Source organism: Trachypithecus francoisi, unplaced genomic scaffold (assembly GCF_009764315.1).
Source record: "Trachypithecus francoisi isolate TF-2019V2 unplaced genomic scaffold, Tfra_2.0 Lachesis_group0, whole genome shotgun sequence".
Classification (NCBI taxonomy): domain Eukaryota; kingdom Metazoa; phylum Chordata; class Mammalia; order Primates; family Cercopithecidae; genus Trachypithecus; species Trachypithecus francoisi.
Genome location: NW_022681453.1, coordinates 185,998,552 through 186,019,712, shown reverse-complemented (window position 1 = coordinate 186,019,712; position 21,161 = coordinate 185,998,552). Strand labels below are relative to the sequence as shown.

General features: G+C 42.0%; 1 protein-coding gene across 1 annotated transcript; it reads left to right on the top strand.

Annotated features, from left to right (window-relative positions):
• Window positions 1-1,012: 1,012 nt before the first annotated feature.
• LOC117084357 (40S ribosomal protein S2-like) lies at window positions 1,013-1,354 on the top strand. Its single transcript, XM_033213026.1, has one exon. The coding sequence runs from the start codon at window positions 1,059-1,061 to the stop codon at window positions 1,296-1,298; it is 240 nt and encodes a 79-aa protein (XP_033068917.1). The 5' UTR covers window positions 1,013-1,058; the 3' UTR covers window positions 1,299-1,354.
• Window positions 1,355-21,161: the final 19,807 nt, after the last annotated feature.

Below are 21,161 nucleotides of genomic sequence, written 5' to 3'. Positions count from 1 at the left end.
TAAGGGGTTAATAGCCAGAATATATAAAGAGCTCAAACAATTCAATAGGATGAAAGCAACCCAATTTTAAAATGAGCAAAGGACATAAATAGAGATTTCTCAAAAGAAGACATTCAAATGGCCAACAGGTATACGAAAAAAATGTTCAACATCACTAATCATCAGGAAAATGCAAATTAAAACTACAATACAATAAGATATTACCTCACACTTGTTAAAATGGTTTATATCAAAAAGACAAAAGATAACAAGTGTTGATGAGGATGTGGAGTAAAGGGAGTACTTGTACGCTGTGAGTGGGAATGTAAATTACTACAATTGTTATGGGAAACAGCAGAGATGTTTCTCAAAATAGAACTATATATGATCCCACTACTGGCTCTATATCCAAAGGAAATGAAATCAATACATCAAAGACATAACTCCACACTCATGTTCATTGCAGCATTATTCACAGTAGCCAGATGTGAAATCACCCGAAGTGTCTCTCAGTGGATGAAAAGATAAAGAAACCGTTCTATCTCTATCCATTGAATACTATTTGGCCTTAGAAAAACCTCTCCTTTGTGGCTGGGCGCGGTGGCTCACACCTGTTATATCAGCACTTTGGGAGGCCAAAGTAGGTGGATCACGAGGTCAGGAGTTCAAGACCAGCCTGGCCTAAATGGTGAAACCCCATCTCTACTAAAAATACAAAAATTAGCCCGGCGGGGTGGCACATGCCTGTAATCCCAGATACTCAGGAGGCTGAAACAGAGAATTGCTTAAACCCGGGAGGCGGAGATTGCAGTGAGGCGACATCACGCCACTGCACTCCAGCCTGGAAACAGAGCAAGACTCCCTCTGTCTCAAAAACAAAACAAAATAAGAAAAATCTGTCACTTGCAACAATACAGATGAACATGGAGAACATTATGCTAAGTGAAATAAACCAGCCATAGAAGAAAAACTTTGGGTTCTGTGGTTTGTTTGGCTATAAAATATTTTATTATAAAATATAGCATACAGAAAAAGATGCCTAAAACATAGTCTCAGCGCCTGTGCCCAAGAAGCTGCTCATGATGGCTGGTATTGATGACTGCTACACCTCAGCCCGGGGCTGCACTGCCACCCTGGGCAACTTTGCCAAGGCCACCTTTGATGCCATCTCTAAGACCTACAGCTACCTGACCCCTGACCTCTGGAAGGAGACTGTGTTTACCAAGTCTCCCTATCAGGAATTCACTGACCACCTTGTCAAGACTCATACCAGAGTCTCCGTGCAGCGGACCCAGGCTCCAGCTGTGGCTACAACATAGGCTTTTTATACAAGAAAAATAAAGTGAATTAAGCCTGTTAAAAAAAAAAAAAAAAATGTGTGACTTAAAGAACACTCATCTGTTCACTACCCAGGCCCAGGAACAGAATGTAGAATATGATGGAACTCCAAAAGCCAACAGTTCTTCTCAATCTTACCCTCAAGTATAAATCACTATCATGACTTTTATAGGAATTCTCTCCTTTCTCTTCTTCATATATCATCCACCGAAGTGTGTACTCCTTACTTCAAGGTTTAGATTTGCCTTTATTAAATTTACACTATAAAAATTAGTTAGTATAAATTTGTTATGTTTTACTTCTTTTGCTCAGTATTATCTTTTAAAGATTTACTTATCTTTTGTGGAGCTATAGCTTTTTGGGTTGTTGATGATGCTTTATATTATTCCATGGTTTAAATATATGTTAATTTATTTTTCTCTTCCACTATTGTCTGCCATTTGGGTTATTTCCACTTTGGGGCTATTTCATATAGTGCTGCTATGAACATTCTTAAACAAATTTCTTGTGCATACATTTACATTGATTATACAACAATAAGTAGATTGTATTGTATGACACACACACTGTGTATCATCAAATTTGGGATTTGCCAAATTATTGGACAAAAGGATTGTATCTATTTATAAGTCCCACAGGCATGTATGAGTTTCTATTGGCTCACATTCTCAGCGATACATGATTAGTCTTTTTGACGATAATGATTCTGATGACTATATAGTGATACATTCCAGTGGTTCTAATTTTGCATCCCTGAGATTGCTAATGAAAGCGGGTGCTTTTACACATGTTAATTTCCCATTAAGTTTTCTCTTTTGTGCAATGTCTGTTCAAAATTCTTGGTAACTATTGGATTGTCAGCCATTTTCTTATTAATTTGTTTTTTGAATTATATTTTCTTCATACGAATCCCTTGTAAAAATCTTCTCCCATTCTATGGCTTGTTTTTTCACCCTCAATAATGTCTTTTGGTTAACAAAATTTCTTCATTTTAATATACTCAAACTTCTCATTCTTTTATGGAAAAGGAATTTGTGCTTTTCGTGTCTTTTTAAAGTAACCTTTATAGGTTACTTTTTAAAGTAACCCTGGCCGGGCGCGGTGGCTCAAGCCTGTAATCCCAGCACTTTGGGAGGCCGAGACGGGCGGATCACGAGGTCAGGAGATCGAGACCATCCTGGCTAACACGGTGAAACCCCGTCTCTACTAAAAAATACAAAAAAACTAGCCGGGCGAGGTGGCGGGCGCCTGTAGTCCCAGCTACTTGGGAGGCTGAGGCAGGAGAATGGCGTGAACCCGGGAGGCGGAGCTTGTAGTGAGCTGAGATCCGGCCACTGCACTCCAGCCCGGGCGACAGAGCGAGACTCCGTCTCAAAAAAAATAAATAAATAAATAAAAATAAAGTAACCCTATGGCTCACGCCTATAATCCCAGCACTTTGGGAGGACGAGGCAGGTGGATCACCTGAAGTCAGGAGTTCGCGACCAGCCTGACCAACATGGAGAAACCCCGTCTCTACTAAAAATACAAAATTAGCCAGGCGTGGTGGCGCATGTCTGTAATCCCAGCTACTCGGGAGGCTGAGGCAGGAGAATCGCTTGAACCCAGGAGGTGAAGGTTGTGGTAAGCTGAGATTGCACCATTGCGCTCCAGCCTGGGCAACAAGAGTGAAACTCTGTCTCAAGAAAAAAATAAATAAATATGAAATATTTACTGGAAATAGAAAGAAATTCTCCTGTTTGATCTTATAAAAATATTTCTTTTTTTTATTAAGTCTTTCACATTTAGGTCTCAAATCTCTTGAAATTAGTTTTTGCATGTGTTGTGAGATAGGGATCAAGCTTAGTATCATTTACTTAGAAAAAAAAAAACACCCTTTCTCTATTGCTCTGCATTGTGACCTGTATCACATATCAAGTATTTATCTCTGCTGGAGTCTGTCTCTGGCTTCTCTATTCAAGTTCATTGGCTACATCCTTGTGCTGATATTACAGGGTTTTAATAACTGTGATTTTGTAATGTCCTCATACCTTACATAGCATGTCTTCCTATCTTGGTTTCTTCTTAAAAGTATTCTGGGTATTTGACTTTTAAAATTTCCATATAAATTTCATAATCAGCTGAAATTCCTTTGGGAAATTTGGGAAAAAAATCATTATTTAGGATTTTGATTGATATTGCATTGAATTTTCAGTATAATCTAAAAGAAATGTCATATTTACAACACTGTCTTCCAGTCTGAGTGTGTTACATCACCCCATTTACTTTGTTCTTCTTTAATGTCTCTCAAAAATATTCTGCTCATCTGAAGAGAGACCTTGCACATCTTTTCTTAGATTTGCTCCTAGATATTTCATATTTTTTATACTCATAATATATATTTTTAGAATTGTATGCATTAACCGTTTGTTAAAGATATATATGAATACTCCTGATTTCTGTACATTAATTTTGTATCTAGAAAACTTACTAAATTTTAAAATTATTGTAATGATTTATCTATAGATTTATTTAGATCTTCTACGTATATAATCATATAGCTATGAAAATTATCATTTTAATCTTTCCTTTAAAATCTTTCATACTTTTATTTACTTCACTTACTACTTTAACTAGAATCCCCTGAATAATAGTGAATACAGAAGTAGAACTTGGGCATTTTGTATTGTTACTTTGAGAGAGAAGCTTTCAGCATTTCACCATGACACGTGAATATGTTGAAAGGTTTATGAAACCACCTTCCAGGCTTGCTAAGAGCTTTTATCATGAATAGATGCTAAATTTTACTAAATATTTTTTCTTTATGTTTCTGTGATTGTATGATATCTTCTATTCATGTGGCAAATTCATTTATGATTTTTTGTTGTTAAGTGATCCTTATATTTTTATAAGAAGTCAATTTGAATGGGATGTATTATCTTTTTTTACATATTGCTAGAATCCACTTGTCACTATTTTGTTTAGGACTTTATATTTCAGTGAAAATGAACTATAATATTTCTTTTGCATACCATTATTGTCAGGTTTTGATATCAAAACCATATTAACCTTAAAAAAACAAGTTAGAGGCTGCTCCCTCTTTCTATTATATGAGATAGTTTGTGTAAGATTGGCATTACTTCTTCCTTAAATGTTTAGTAGAATTATTCACTGAAACCATTTGAAAGCTTGAGGTTTTTGTTTGTTTTGTTGTTTTGTTTTGTTTTGTTTTTGAGATGGAGTTTCACTCTTGTTGCTCAGGCTGGAGTGCAGTGGCACCATCTCGGCTCACTGTAAACTCTGCCTGGAGTCAAACAATTCTCCTGCCTCAGCCTCTCAAGTAACTGAGATTAGAGGCATGCACCACCATACCCGGCTAATTTTTGCGTTTCTAGTAGAGACAGGGTTTCACCATGTTGGTCAGGCTGGCCTTGAACTCCTGACCTCAGGTGATCCGCCCTCCTCAGCCTCCCAAAGTGCTGGGATTACAAGCGTGAACCACTGTGCTGGCAGAAAGCTTGAGTTTTTTATTTTGTATTTTACATTCATGTAATGTATTACTTGCCCTTTTTTCTTTTCTTATCACAATGTATTCTTTTGTCTTTTATTTCCCTTGTGATTTATTTTAGTTCTACTATGTGTTTCGGTTTTACTAATGGTTAGTTTTAAACTTTTTTTTTTTTTTTTTTTTTTTTGAGACGGAGTCTTGCTCTGTTGCCCAGGCTGGAGTGCAGTGGCCGGATCTCAGCTCACTGCAAGCTCCGCCTCCCGGGTTTAAGCCATTCTCCTGCCTCAGCCTCCCAAGTAGCTGGGACTACAGGCGCCACCACCTCGCCCGGCTAGATTTTTTTTGCATTTTTTAGTAGAGACGGGGTTTCACCGTGTTAGCCAGGATGGTCTCCATCTCCTGACCTCGTGATCTGCCCGTCTCGGCCTCCGAAAGTGCTGGGATTACAGGCTTGAGCCACCGCGCCCGGCCTAGTTTTAAACATTTAACAAACACACTTAAACTTTATGCAAATACAAAACTTAGAAAGTTAAGTAACTATGTTTATATTTCCTCAAGAAGAGAGTGCTTTCTCCTACTCTGTCTTCCTTGTGCCTGTTAGAATGATTGGAATTTTTACTCTGTCTGTGTTGTTAAAATATTTTTTTAGTACTTCCTCTTCTATAAGAAACTTGATTTATATTTTAAAATAAGATTTCCTGGATTCATTGAGAATCAATATTTTTCTTGTGTATTTCATCTCCCCAAATCTATCTTTTTTCCTGATTAAATTTTAATTTGGAAGGCATGCTTTTTCAAGTTCTCTGTAAGAGGTTGGTGGGTTCATACTTTTGGAGTCCTTCTAGCCTCTGACGGGAAGATTCTGTAATCACAGCCCTCCGCCGCTGATATTCTTTAAATATTTCCCAGTGTCTTTAGCGTCCCGTGTTGAAGATAAGAACTCTGATGTCAAATTATTTCCTTTCCCTTATAAGTAACCTATTCTTTCTTTTTAAAAACTTGCAAAATGTACTTTTTTATTCCTAGAAATTAGAGTTTCACCAGAAAATGTTTGTGTTATTTCATTAATTATGTACATAATTCTGTGACTTCCAGTCCAAAAATCTTGGTCTTTTTTCAGCTCCAGGAATTTCTTTTTAACTTTTTATGTTATTCTTTCTTCATTCTTTTCTCTTTCTCCCCCAGAGCTGCACATCTTTTTCAGTTATGCATTCTGAATCTACCCTCCATTTCTCTTTCATTTTCACTAACATTTTCATTAATTTGTCTTCTTTTTTTTTTTTTGCTTTATGTTATGGAGTATATTTAAGTCTGTCTAAAGATCAATAATTCAATTTTCAGCCTCTCCACGTATTTTCACTCCTTCTAAAGACGTTTTTAATTTCAGAAATTATGTTTAAATTTTCTTCCTAATTTCTGAGATTTCTTTCTTACTATGAGTTTTCTCTTGTGTAATATCTTCCTGAATCTCATTGAGAATTGGTATCAGAGTTCTCTCTTTTGATCTCCTGTTCTGTTTAAAACAGCCCTACTTTATTTTGATTTGTCAATATCATGTTTCTCCCTTTAGGCTTCTCATTCCCTCAAATGTCCACTATTTATGTCATAGTCTTTTACTTTTTTTTTTTTTCTATTTTCATTCTTATGAACACAGGTTTAGACCTACCAGCACCATCAGCCAGTGTAAGTCCCTTCCACATGACTAAGGCTAGGCCGTGGAGGACTTACTTCAAGCAATGGGTTAGAGAGGCTTGGATTTCTAAACTGAGGAGAGAGAAAGGCCATTAGGTTCACGAACTTCTCCAGGTTCACGGAGAGGGAAATGTGAGCACTGTCAAAGAGCCGTGCCCCTCTACAGGACTGAGAACCCACCAGGATAGCTGGTGTCAGCAAGGCTAAGCTTCTCCTGGGGCTACGAGCTGTATACTAACTGGAAGGCTGGGCTTCTCCCACACTTTACTCCTTGTCCTCTGAGATGCAGGCTATCACCCATGGCAAGCAGATCCCCAGACACTGCCTAAATCATCTCCATGAAAACCGAGGCTGCATTTAGGTAGGTGGGACCTCTTCCAGGCTTCCTTTCTTCTCTGGTCTTGGGCCACAGCATGAGTGCTGAGACAGGGAGTGAATTCAAAGCATATAGATAAAATATTTCATTTCCCTTCTACCCCTTAGAAAATACATTCCATTATTTGTAAATGGGAAAGTAAAAATAATTACTATCTTTAAAAAGGAAAATTTTTTTTTTCCTGAGATGAAGTCTCATTCTTGTTGTCCAGGTTGGAGTGCAGTGCTGCACGATCTCGGCTCACTGCAACCTCCACCTCCCAGGTTCAAGTGATTCTTCTGCCTCAGCCTCCCAAGTAGCTGGGATTACAGGCACCCACCACCATGCCAGGCTAATTTTTATATTTTTGTGGAGACGGGGTTTCACCATGTTGGCCACGCTGGCCTTGAACTCCTGACCTCAGGTGATCCGCCCGCCTTGGCCTCCCAAAGTGCTAGGATTACAGGCATGAGCCACCATGCCCAGCCAGGAACTCCTTTTTGAAAGCACCTCATGTGTAGAGTCACAAGACTCTGCACTAGATTCATGGTGGGGAGCCAGATGGAACTCTGTTCCTCATCAGTGAAGCAGTCATGATAGAATAAACTCAGGCTACTCCCCAATAACTTTGAGAAAAATCAAACAAAACAAACGTGAAAATACTTTATTGGAGATAAACCACCCTGAGAAAGAAAGCTGATGTTGCTATTAATATCAATGAGAATGACAGTTATAATAAAGAAAAAAAATGGACTGCCTTGAATAGTAATAAAATATCCCATCACTGGAAGCATTTGTAAGGAAGGCACGCAAACTTCTCTCAGAAATGTTGGGGGAGATTGATGCATAGGACCTTCAAATCCTTAATCTCCAAGTCCCTTTTCAATTTTCTGAAACCTGTGATTTATTCAGTACTTGGGAAGCGTTGCAGGCCTGGGAACCAAAATCTCCCTGAAGTTAAATTCAACTCCACGAATTTGAAATCAAGGAGGAGCAAATATGTATTGTAAATCGGGGTAAAGTATGACCGCAACATGTGGCTAATGCACACAGACTTCCCTTTCACTAATGACAGAAAAAATTACAATGGGAATTCTCCAGTAAAATAACTAGCTGCAGCCCATTGGCATCACCCTGTCAGGCAGAGGGAGAGAGGAATCCCAGATTAATTAGCAAAATTTGACAAATTCTCCCTCGAGTCCTAGACTCCAAGACCACCTGCTCCTGCTGCTTCAGAGGCTCAGAACGTAAAGCCTCCAGTCTGTGCCTAGATGTGGTGTAAATGGATATGTTTATAGGATACAAGTTATCAAGAAAGTCCATTCCTCCATGCTCAAAAGAAACCTGCACAAAAATCACATCTCTGTCATTTATGTCCAATATATCCTGAAAACTAATGAGCCTTGTTAGGAAATGAATGAGACTTGTAGAAACTGACAGTAGAGCCCCATCCTCATGAAACTAAAGTGTAAGAAGAATACAAAATGAAAGGAAGATCAATCTGGCTGTTGAGGCTTTGTTTGATTTACCTGACTCATTAATTCAACCAACACTTACCAAGAATCCTTTATATATTGAAGCTCTTGGTTCAGCACCTTGGAGAGGATCCAGAAAAGACCTGGAGACCTATTTTGTTCCTAAGATATTTATAGTATCAGGTATTAACAAACTATGACAAAGTAGAAAATGACTGTGATATGTAGAAGTCGGAGGTTCAATTAAGGGGTGAGTGGAACTTGGGAAGATTATTCTTACCAAGAGAATCAGAAAAACTTTCCTGGCCAGTCAATATTGGAGCTGAATCTTGAGAATGAGAGGAACGCAGACATGCCAGGAGGAAGGTGAGTCAAGGCATTACCTGAGAGGCAGGTGAGTGTGAAGACTGTTCATGGTACAAGGAGCTAATCCACAGCATTTATCAAATGCCTACTGTATGCCAGGAGTTGTGCAGAGCTCTTGAAACAAATTATTTCATTTGATTGAGAAAACTGAGGCACAGATAGGCTGATCACCTTGTTTGAAGCTTAGAAGTGATAGAATGGACGCCACGTCTGATAATAGTTACAGGAGGATGTGTAAAAGGTGCTGACACTAAATCAAGAAGACTTTGGATGTCAAGCTTAGGAGGCAAATGTGTCCAGCTCTTGAGATATTCTCTATAGGTCTTGTTACTGAAAAGATTGAACATATTAGCTATTAGCTAAATGTTTCTCTCATCATCGTGCTTTGGGATGTCTTGAAAATCTGGGCTTCTATGGCAGAAGTGAAGTTGGTCAACTGCTGTTACTTTTTCTTGCCACAAGGCTCTTGCCTCTAAATTAAGCAGAACTCTGAAATAATCTAAGAAAAGTCTTACTACAGTCAGAACCCTTTGACTCTGGCAGAGGAGAAGTAAGCAGTCTTGCTACAGGTAGGTAACAGGCTGGTCTAGAATGGAGTCCCCACCTCTCCTCTCAGGCTGAGTGAGAAAGCCCTATTGTGTGGAGAATAGATAGAAGAGGCTGGAACAAGCTTCTACAAACCAGGGGTCAGCAAACCAAGTTCAGCTTTCCACTTGCTTTGTAAATAACATTGTCATGAAACAAAACCAGGCTCATTCATCTATTTATTGTCTATGGCTGCTTTCACACAACGATGACAGTGTTGAGTAGCTGTGACAAATTCCATGTGGCCCACAAAGCCTAAACTCTCTGGTCCTTTACAGAAATATATTGTTGACCTCTGAAACAGAAAACTCAGAAAATCCTAGCATAGTCACATGGGAAGGGAGAATGGCGATCCTGTAATCCCATTACCTTCTCCCTCTCCACCCTGCTGCCACTCACACACAGATCAAGAATCTCAACCAGAGAAAGGAAGAGATTTGCCTAAAGTCACAGAACTGGTAAGGGAGCATTCTTGGGGTCCCTAACTGTTAGACTAATGTTCCTTCTGTTAATATCACACCAATCCTGAAGGCTAAAGTAAGTTGTTTTCTCCTCCTTCTTCTTCTTCTTCTTCTTTCTTCTTCTTCTTCTTCTTCTTCTTCTTCTTCTTCTTCTTCTTCTTCTTCTTCTTCTTTTTTTTTTCAGACAGAGTCTCACTCTGTCACCAGGCTGGAGTGCAGTGGCATGATCTCGGCTCACTACAACCTCCACCTCCTTGGTTCAAGTGATTCTTCTGCCTCAGCCTCCCAAGTAGCTGGGACTACAGGTGTGCACAACCACACCCAGCTAATTTTTGTATTTTTACTAGAGATGGGGTTTCTCCATGTTGGCCAGGATAGTCTCAATCTCTTGACCTTGTGTTCCACCTGCTTCGGCCTCCCAAAGTGCCGGGATTACAGGTGTGAACCACCATGCCCAGGCAGGTAAGTTGTTTTCTAAGCAACTATTCAATAACTACTTCCTGAAACACTGGGTGCCCAGCACCATCCCTTCTTAGGTTGCTGTTGGGAGTACAAGTTGTAGAAAGAAGCCCTGATGCCTTTCCATCATGTGGTCTCCACCAGAAGTGGTGGGAGACCTCACACAGTGGAGCAGTAACTTAAAACCTGCAGCCTGTGAGGGAAAAGAATACAGCATCATAATTTCCCTCTGAACTCTCTCAGAAAGTCCCCACAATGCAAACTGACTTAACATTCCTCAGTGAGTCCAACGCCAGCAGTCAGCCCTCCAGGGCTGGAAATGATTTCTGCTTTTGGATGATGCCTCAGATGAAGTGGCCAGCTTGCGTTTAGCAGCCATGTAATTCAGGATGCCTACAACTCTGAGCAGCACTCAGGGAGTCAGACACATTGAGGAAACGGCAGGCTCTCAGCTGCCATCCTACACCCTCAGCCTGGGCTGGGTCTTTGCTCAGTGAGCAGAAGGTCAGGCGGCCTCCCCATACTGTTCAAATTACTTTCCTGCTCTTCTTCCCCATCAAGCTCAGGTAGTTAAATGAGAGCAAGTGTGACTCCACTGAATATAGGAAGCAATTCAAGCATGGGGTTCTATGAGGTAAAGCTTTCAGTGTCTAGTGGAGACTGGCCATGTAGGGGAAGTGTGTGGAGTGTATGTGTGTGCAGGTGGGGGGTGTCTGACGGTTAGGAACCCCAATTATGCTCCCTTAGCAGTTCTGTAATTTTAGGCAAATCCCTTCTTCTCTCTTGGGCTCAGATTCTTATCGTAAGGTGGTGGGAAAAGGAGATAACAGAGTGGATTGTGACTGTGTGATCCACCCCCATGAGTAGATTACATGTGGGCACCCTTGTTTGGGGAGGTGACAGATTTCCTCAGACAGGAAAGTCTTTCTGGAAATAGCAGAATTTGATCTGGACTTTTTATCAAAGATTTATAGAATCATGCAATCGAATGTCACCTGAAGGTCACTGACTCCCAGGTAATGCCCGGAGTGAGAACTGCACCTGCAGCATCTGAAACAGACAGGCCGTGCTGAGTGATCCCAGCGGCAAGCTCACTATTCCCCAGGGGCGCCTGCCACGTGTTCAGATAACTTCAATTGTCAAGTTATGATTCTTTACATTGAAACGAACTCACAGTTTCTAGTCCTGTCTTCAAGACCACTTAGAATGAATCTGTTCTGCCTTTCCTCATGTTGGCACTGAGGGTGTTCGCCTTAAGCAGTAAAGTCCCCTTTCTATCCCCTCTTCTGTCCTCCTGATCACGGAGCAGATATCGAATGGATGATGTTTGTGTACATGTGTGAGAGGGCATGTGTGTGTGCACATGTGCATTTGTGTATTGAGATGTGTACAGGAGAGAAGAGGGAGTAAATAAATACAGTAGTTCTGAGTTAGTACAGTATAAAAGCCAGGTGGAAGAGAGGGTAGAAAAATAGGCAGGCTGTATTGTAGAGGGTATCATATGTGAAACTCACACGGCTAGACTTGAGGTAGGAGAGTGACACAGCCAAACTGGCAGTTTAGAAAGATCATTCTGGGGCTGGGCGCAGTGGCTCACACCTGTAATCCCAGCACTTTGGGAGGACAAGGCAGGCCAATCACATAAGGTCAGGAATTCAAGACCAGCCTGGCCAATTTGAAACCCCACCTCTACTAAAAAATACAAAAAATTAGCTGGGCGTTGTGACACGTGCCTGTAATCCCAGCTACTCAGGAGACTGAGGCAGGAGAATTGCTTGAATGTGGGAGGTGGAGGTTGCAGTGAGTTGAGATCGCACCACTGCACTCCAGCCTGGGCAATAGAGTGAGGCTCCACCTCAAAAAAAAAAAAAAAAGAAAGAAAGAAAGAAAAAGAAAAAAGAAAGAAAAGATCATTCTGCCCTATATTGCAGAGGAGATGCCTGAAGGACCAGGACAGGAAGATTCATAAGAAAATATTCTAAGAGGTCCAAGTGAGAGATGGTGAGTGCTGAGCAAATCAAAGGACATAAAGATGGAGAAACAAAGTTACCTCCAAGAAATGTTCAGGAGAGAACCTTGGCAAGACCTGATGACTGGTGTAGAGTTTGACATAGAGAAAAGAATCAGGATGATGCCAAGGGGTTGGCTTGGGGTGATGGCACAGTCAGCAGATGGAACATCTTCAAAAGTCTGCCACTGCCAGAGTTTTATTTTGTGGCCACCTCAGAGCCCTCCCAAAGGAGTTTCTGCAGAAAGAGAAATGATATATTAACTTCATGAGTTGGCAAGGAGTGAGGAATAGGAAACACTAATTACAGGCCAAGATAATTAACCAGCAAGTCTGGGATCAGCTGCATGTAACCTCAGCTCATCTGCTCCTGAAAATGACCAAGGGAAGATGTGAGGGGAAGAGTGTGGGCAGGACATTTTGCAAATGCTGAGGGAGCAGCTGAGCTCAGGCCTCAGTGACACTTGAGTTTGATGTTCCTGGCACTTTGGCTCTGGTTTCTGGAGCCCTTGGGGGTGCCAGATGCACTGCAGCCGGTCAGCCAGTTGTCCAAACATCACTTATGCCTCTGAGCCACTAATGACAAGGCTCCACTTTAGCCTTGCTGCTGTGCTCCATTAGGGCTTGCTGGTGACAAGCACAGGAAATGGACTAGAGGCCATTAGACCATCCAGGTTGAGAAAGGTCAGGTCTTGCCTCTGGGGAGAAAAGCCTAAAGTCTAGCTTTATAATCTGATGCTTGAAGTGGGAAAAAGATCTCAGGACTAGGAAAGAGGGATAAGTTCTTGTCCCACCCCAGTCATAGGACCTTGGGCAAGCAAATCATTTCACTTCACACAGCCTCCGTTTGCTTACCCCTTACCTAGGCATAAATAATCCCTTGTTGGGAAGATCAGATGACGTCAGAAGCATGGAAACACCTCTGAATGGATAGCGCATTTTAAGAGCTATTTTTCCTGCTGTTGATGTTAATTTCTAACACAAACATTAAGGTACACTGAACTGGGAAGGAAGAAAATAGGGTTTTGATCCCATTTCTGACTCTGATCTTCACATGACCTTAGGCAAGTCACGTCTCTCCAGGCCACAGTTTCATCTGGAAACTGAAAACATTGATTTAGATCAGTTATTCTCAACTAGAAATTTGAATTATAATTGCCAGTGGAGCTTTGTAAAGATGTCCATTCTCCACCCCAGGTGTGCTGGAGTAGATTCTCTAGAGAAAGGAGAATCTCATGCCCACTGAGAACTGTTGGAATGGACGGTCAAGCTCTGCCTTCCTCCCACCTCTACATACCTGCTCCCCCCACTGCTAGAACTATAGGACCCCTCCCTTAGGATAAGGCTGGACACAACCTTCAGCACTGACCCTATCCTCATGCTGAGGCACTTAAACCACGTCATGCCCAAGCTGTGGACCTCAGCGTCAAGTCTTCCAAGCCCCGAACTGGTTCTGATCTCTTGTGTCAGTCACATCTAAACTCCACCCAGACATCAAGATGTGGTGCTCACCTCATTTCCTAGGAGAGCTGCATGATGGCCTTGTCCAGCCCTGCTTGGAAAGGCATTGTTTGGCTTTTCTAAGAGTCTGAACCCAAGGCTACGAGCTGAAAGATTGCCCTGCTCTGACCACCTGCTGGGATTATACAGCTATCGCTGGCTGTGGGACTCTTCCTTTTGTCATTCCACCTGCCTCACAAAGAACCCTTTCCCAGCCTGAATTCCTGTTGGACAGCATGATGGGCTTCCCAGGACTACACGTGGCCTGTTGTGCAGCGTAGCAGGTGGCATTTTCTGACTCTAGGCTGCCTTCTCAATCCTTCCTACTCCGAGCTTATTCCTACACTGTCCCCTGCAACCAAAGTCATTTTGTCCATTTCTGCCCCACATGTGATTTCAGTGCTTGCTAATATCCCTCAGGGCTGAAAAGAACCAGAGTGGTTTCTCTGGACTTCAGGGAAAGCACTGAGCCTCTCTGGGCCTATTTGCTCATCTGTAAAATAAGAGTAACAACCTGTAGGAGTAATACTCCTTGTAGGAGTATTATCTGACTCAAATGCTCCTCCCCATCTATTAACTGAATGAACTTCCTGTCCTCTGGCCTTAGGTCTTAAACGTTGCTTCCTAAAGATTTCCCTCACAAACATTCCCCCGCAACTCCTCTGTGCTCTGAGAGCAACCGGTACTTTTCCTTTGCAACTCCTTAAACTTGTGTAATTGTTAATTACCAGTTGAAAGTCTTTCTCCGGGCCTGATGCAGTGGCTCATGCCTGTGATCCCAGCACTTTGGGAGGCCAGAGTGGGTGGATCACTTGAGGTCAGGAGTTCAACACCAGCCTGGTCAACATGGCAAAACCCCATCTCTACTAACAATACAAAAATTAACTGGGCGTGCCTGTAATCCCAGCTGCTCGAGAGGCTGAGACAAGAGAATCGCCTGAACCTGGGAAGTGGAGGTTGCAGTGAGGTGGGATCACATCACTGCACTCCAGTCTGGGTGACAGGAACAAAACCCCATCTCCAATAAAATTAAATAAAAAATAAAGTATTTCTCCTTTACTATTTCGTAAGTGCCATGAGGGCAAAAACAGCCTCACCACTATTAAGTACCCCATGCCTAGAATATAGCAGACATGAAATACACATATCTGATGACCAACAGATGAAATGTTGAAATCAATGAATATTATTCTCTCCTGTCCTCTCCTCTCCTCTCCTCTCCTCTCCTCTCCGAGAGTGCACCACTAAGCCCAACGCAGACAGTAATCCCTCAGCACAGAGCAACACAGAGCATAGCCGAGCTGTTGCATGAGGCCTAGCCCGTCCTCTCTCCTGGGCCCTGTGTGATCTGAAACCCAAGTAGCAGCCACAAGTAACTCAAAGTCTGGTGAGAATGATGCCCGTATCAGCAGTTATCAATCCTGAAGTATTCAGTAGTTAAGAATTTCCATCTGGAAATCTTTTTTTAAATAGTGGTGCCTTGTCCTACTCATAGAGATTTTCATGTCGTTGGTCTGGAATGTGGCCTGGTCTTTGGTCTTTTTAAATAAGTTCCCAGCCGGGCGCGGTGGCTCAAGCCTGTAATCCCAGCACTTTGGGAGGCCGAGACGGGCGGATCACGAGGTCAGGAGATCGAGACCATCCTGGCTAACACGGTGAAACCCCGTCTCTACTAAAAAAATACAAAAAACTAGCTGGGCGAGGGAGGCTGAGGCGAGAGAATGGCGTAAACCCGGGAGGTGGAGCTTGCAGTGAGCTGAGATCCGGCCACTGCACTCCAGCCTGGGCGACAGAGCGAGACTCCGTCTCAAAAAAAAAAAAAAAAAATAAGTTCCCTAAGTGATCCCAATATACAGCAATGGATGAGAACCACTGATCTGGTTCAATCACCATTTTTCGGATACAAAGGCTGAGGCACGAGGGGGAAAGGAGTTAGCCCAAGAACCTCCAATACCTTTTGCAGAGCTGGAGCTGGAAGTAGAAGAGCTAACTTTCCACCCACAACCCCTTCCACTGCACCAAGTAACAAATTGAAATCCCCTTTATCAATAGCAGAGGCGGCTTTCCTGGCATCAGACAAAGCTGGGAGCAGAGAGCTTGTTTTTTCACCCTAAAAGATCTGTTATTAAAAGCCTGTTTATGCAAGAAGGATATAATTAAAAGTGAATGAGTGCGATTTTTTATCGCAATGAATATTAATTAAAGGAAAACACTGAGTCAATACTCAATTAGAAAAAGATGGAGGCTGAAAGGCAGACTGCTCGTACCAGGGTTGTCAATTACACCAGACAGTAATGAGATGACAGGACCCTAATAGCAAAATGTTGCTCTATTTTCCTCAAATTCTCTTGGATTTAGAAGTTAGCCAAAATGCAAATCTGCTGTCAGGCTAGGCTCCATGGCTCTGCGTTCTGCTTGGGCACAGGACTGTCTTGCCTAGGACACAGCCCTCAGAGGGCATCAGGCTGTAAATGGTTTTACTCATGCAGGGTCAGAATGCTAGAGAAGCAAGTGGCCTCTTCAGTCTCCCTAAAGAGTGAGGGGCCAAACAGATCCAGTGACTTGCCACATTCTTCCTGTCCCTGAGCCCTGGGAGAGAGGCAAAAGCACAGACTTTCCCAAAGAAGAATCCCCAAGTCATCAGCAGGTCTCCAGAGCTGATTAATTAGGCTCAACTGGGAGGCTTTTAAAAATGCAGTTTGCCAGGCCTTGCCTTGGTCCTACTGAATCTGAATCTTTTGGGCTGAAGCGTCGTAATTGGGAGTAAGCATTTTAACAAACTCTCGTGTTAAACTCTGGTTTTTAGCCCAGCTCGAGATCTTTGCTTGCCTTTGTCAGTTGGGGAATTAGATGATTTTAGTCATCTAAGAATCAGTCAATCATTGATTCACTCATTCAGCTGATAAACATTTGTCTTCATTAGGCACTGTGCTGGTCACACATGAAGACAGAGACTTGACTTCTGTTTTCTAGTTTCCTGTGGTTTAACAACAGAAACTGCCACAGTGATGACTGCACCATGAAGGAGGAACACAGTGGTGAGGGAACACAGAGATAGGAGAGCTCAGCTCTGAATGGGGAGTCCACAAAGGCTTCCAGAGATGATGAATGGAGAACTACGTTGAGTGGCATGTTCTCCTAGCAAAAGTGCAGAGCCTTAGAGAGGTGACTGAAGAATCCATTTTAACTGGAAGGCAGATGGTGTGGCGTTTCATGAGGCTGACAGGTGCTGGATGGGGAAGAGCTCATGCCATGTAAAGGCATGTGCATTTCATCATGTCAAACACAAATTGTACCTAAATTGTCTGACAGAATACAAATATCAGCAAAGAGGAAAAGAAGTGAATGGCTCAGGAGACTGACGCACACATTGGTGGGTTCTAGTGGGAGCACATGCAGAGATTGCAGGTTTAAATACTTCTTCCTTATACTGGACTTTGGAACCAAACAAGTGTTTGGGGGAGTGATACGGTTTGGCTTGTGCCCCATCCACATCTCATTTCGAATTGTTTTCCCCACATGTCAAGGGAGGGAGGTGATTGGATCATGGGGCCAGTTTCCCCCACACTGCTATCATCAGAGCTAGTGAGTTCTCATGAGATCTGTTGGCTTTTTAAGTGTTTGGAAGTTTCTCCTTTGTGCTTCTCTCTCCTGCTGCATTATGAAGAAGATGCTTGCTTCCCCTTCATCTTCCACTATGATTGTAAGTATCCTGAGGCCTCCCTGGCCATGTGGACCTGTGAGTCAAATAAACCTCTTTCCGTATAAATTACCCAGTCTAGGGTATTTCTTTATAGTAGTGTGAAAATGGACTAATACAAGGAATTTCAAAAGAAATGCCTGATAGGAGGGGCACATCTACTTAGGAGCCAAGATAGCAAATGTTTAAGTAATAATGGAAGGCAAGAAAAAAAAAGAGACCAGAAGTTCAGAGAAAGAAGTGATATCTTCCCAGAGAAGCTGAGTAGATCCTGAACAGGCAGAGAGAAGAGGAGAAGGAACTTTAGGCTGAACAAGGCTTGGCCCTGGGACCAGTAGCAGTGAGCAAGGGCCCTGACCACTATTGTAAACCAAGAATGTCTTCATGGGCTTTTTGGCCCATGGCTGTGGACAAATGCCTAACAAATTCCTAAAGAGAAGGGCCCCATGTTTGGCTGCAATGGCACAAACAGAGCAGCAGGATGGGTACCAGTTCTGATGACCGGGAACAGGTGAGCTCTGCACTCACGTGGGTCCCATGTGGTACATTTTAGAAGAGAGTAAGTGGATTCTATTTTTTCTGAGACTGGTCTTACAGAATTGGGGTTCCTCAGCTCTGGAATGGCCTGCAGAGCTCATCCATAGCAGCTCTCACAACTCAGAGAGAGGTGAGATTTCAAAATGAATGTCTGAAGGTATGGGAACTCTCCCACTGTCACTCTGCCATTTAGTCCCACCTGAAATGAGACATTTCCCCTTAAAGGACCTGTTCTCTATTCTTCTGGTTAGCAAATCCAGCTTCACATTGCACTGGACTCACCTGGGGAGTTTTAAAATTTGTTGATGCTTGGGTCCCACCCCTAGAGTTTTTTTTTTTTTTTTTTTCTTAGAGACAGGGCATTGCTTTGTTACCCAGACTGGAGTGCCATGGCATGATCATGGCTCACTGCAACTTTGAACTCCTGGGCTCAAGCAGTCCTCCTGCCTCAGCCTCCCGAGTAGCTGGGACTATAAGCACACACCACTATACCTGGATACTTTATTTTTGTTTTTTGTAGAGACAGGGTCTCACTATGTTGCTCAGGCTGGTCTTGAACTTATGATTTCAAGCTGTCCTCCTGCCTTGGCTTCCCAAAGTGCTGGAATTACAAGCATAAACCACTATACTAGGCCAGAAGTTCTTATTAATTGATGAGGAGTGGGGACTGGGCATTAAGCCTTGTAAATATTGCCCATTCTTACTCTCATTTAGATAGTCAACCAACAGATGTTAGAAGGAAATTAAGGAATTATTCAGCAATTGAGGTGTTCACTAAGAATGTTACTCCTATTTTAATGAAGGATTATTTTCTTTTTCTTCTTATTCGTATCTTGCTGATTTTCCTTTCAAACTCCAAAGCAGTTCACACTTACTGCTATAGTCCAAACAACACAATAATCATTTTTGTATATCTAAAATTAAGCTATCTGTATTCTCCTCTATTTATCATAACAAAAACAATAACTTCCTACTACCCGCATCCTACACAGGGATCATTTGGGGATTGGGATCTAGCATAATATTGATTTTTTTATTGTCCAACAATTATTTAGATTAAATTTTAAATTTTCTTTCTTTACTCAAGAATGCTTCTCTCTCCTATGAATTCCTGTTGTACTCCTTTTTCATTTTAAATATAAGAGTTTTCAGGAATTCTTATAGTGAGAATTGTGCAGACTTTTGTATCCTGAAATACTTTTATTTTGATCTTGCCTTTCAATGATCATTTGAGTCAGTACAGAATTCTGGTTTCAAAATTATTTTCCCTCATAACATTGAAGATACTATACCATTCCATTGTCTCTTGAAGCCATTATTGCCAACCAGAAGCTTGTTGTTTATTATTGTTCCGTTCTTTCTCCTTGGTATATAATCTTTGGTTTCTTTCTAGAAGCTTTTATATTGTTTTTGCCTTCATTTTCCAAAATATGTCTAGGGTTGACTTGTTTCTTCCCATTCATTTTGCTTAGAAACCTGGTGTGCCCTTTCAATGTAAAAATTCCGGCACTAGGCTGGGCGCGGTGGCTCACACCTGTAATCCCAGCACTTTGGGAGGCCAAGGTACATGGATCATGAGGTCAGGAGTTCAAGACCAGCCTGGCCAAGATGTTGAAACCCCATCTATACTAAAAATACAAAAAACTTAGCCAGGTATGGTGGTGGGCACCTGTAATCCCAACTACTTGGGAGGCTGAAGCAGAGAATTGCTTGAATCCGGGAGGCAAAGACTGCAGTGAGCCGAGATCATGCCACTACACACCAGCCTGGGTGACAGAGTGAGACTCCATCTCAGGAAAAAAAAAAAAAAATCTGGCACTAGGATATTCTCTTATATTATGTCTTTGATTTTTTTCTCATTCATTTTGTCTGTTCTCTCCATCTTGTACTCTTATTATTATAGATACTGGAATTTTTACACTATCCTCTGAATGTCTTAACTTTCCCCACGTATTCTTCTATCTCTTGGTCCTTCTGTTTGTTTGGTTGGTTGGTTGGTTGGTTTTGAGATGGAGTCTCGCTCTGACGCCCAGGCTGGAGTGCAGTGGTGTGATCTCAGCTCACTGCAACCTCTGCCTCCCAGGTTCAGGTGATTCTCCTGCCTCAGCCTCTGGAGTAGCTGGGATTATAGGCATGTGTCACCACGCCAGGCTAATTTTTTTATTTTTAGTAGAGACAGGGTTTCACCATGTTGGTCAGGCTGGTCTTGAACTCCTGAACTCAGGCGATCAACCCTCCTTGGCCTCCCAAAGTGCTGGAATTACAGGCGTGAGCCACCATGACCGGCCGGTCCTTCTGTTTTAAGTACTGGCAGAATCACTACATTCAGTCTTGCTGCACACAACCTTTCTCTTCATGTATATCCAATGAGTCTTTGCAGCCCATTTATTGACTTTTTCTTCTCAACCAGCTTTATTTTTTTCATTTCTAAGATCTTTAATTGGTACTTTTTTTTATAACAGCTTGTTCTTATTTTATAAATGTAAATATTAATTTTAGTTTCTGCATTTTATTCACTGAATTTTCTCTTTCCTAAGGTGCTGTTTTCTGTTAAGTTTTATTCCTTTCTTTCTCAATATTTGTTTTCTTAAATACATAGTAATTCTTGGTGACATATTCAACTTTGTATTACAGATTGCTTTCAAGGCCATCTGAGAGTGCTCTTTCTTTACCAAAATCTGACTCTAGTCCTGTGGTGGAGGAATGGGATGTGCTCTAGGCAATGAGTTGTGGCAGTGCCCAGACTTAGGTGTAGGGGTGGAGGGGTTCCAGCCCCTGCCTCTGGGGCCCCAGCACTAGGAGGCACTGTCCTGTTGCACTCATTCATCCGGCTTGCTACTTGACTCTGTGAAAGGAGTTCAAGGCGAAGACTGACAGCACTACTAGTGGGTCTTAAGACCCTCCAGGTCTGGGAAAGTAGTCTGCCAATGCTCACATGTAGAGGAAGTGGGCCTCTCTTTGAATTTTATTAGCACTGGGCTCAGAGACACTTGGGAAATACATGCATCCAAACATAATCCAAAGACAAAAAAAAAAAACCTTTAAACATTTCACTATGTTGCCTTTCCTTATTCTAGGGTGAATATATGTATTTAAAAGGCCAGACCCTACTGGTTACGTGTGCATAGTTAACTTGAATATGTTAAGTGTTTTCCACAAGACCTGAAGCTTAATAAATTACAGCCACTATGAAAAGACATTCAAATAATGTATTACAGT

Coding starts and splice junctions, on each gene's coding strand:
- LOC117084357 (XM_033213026.1), top strand. CDS start 1,059: ATGATGGCTGGTATTGATGACTGCTACACCTCAGCCCGGGGCTGCACT.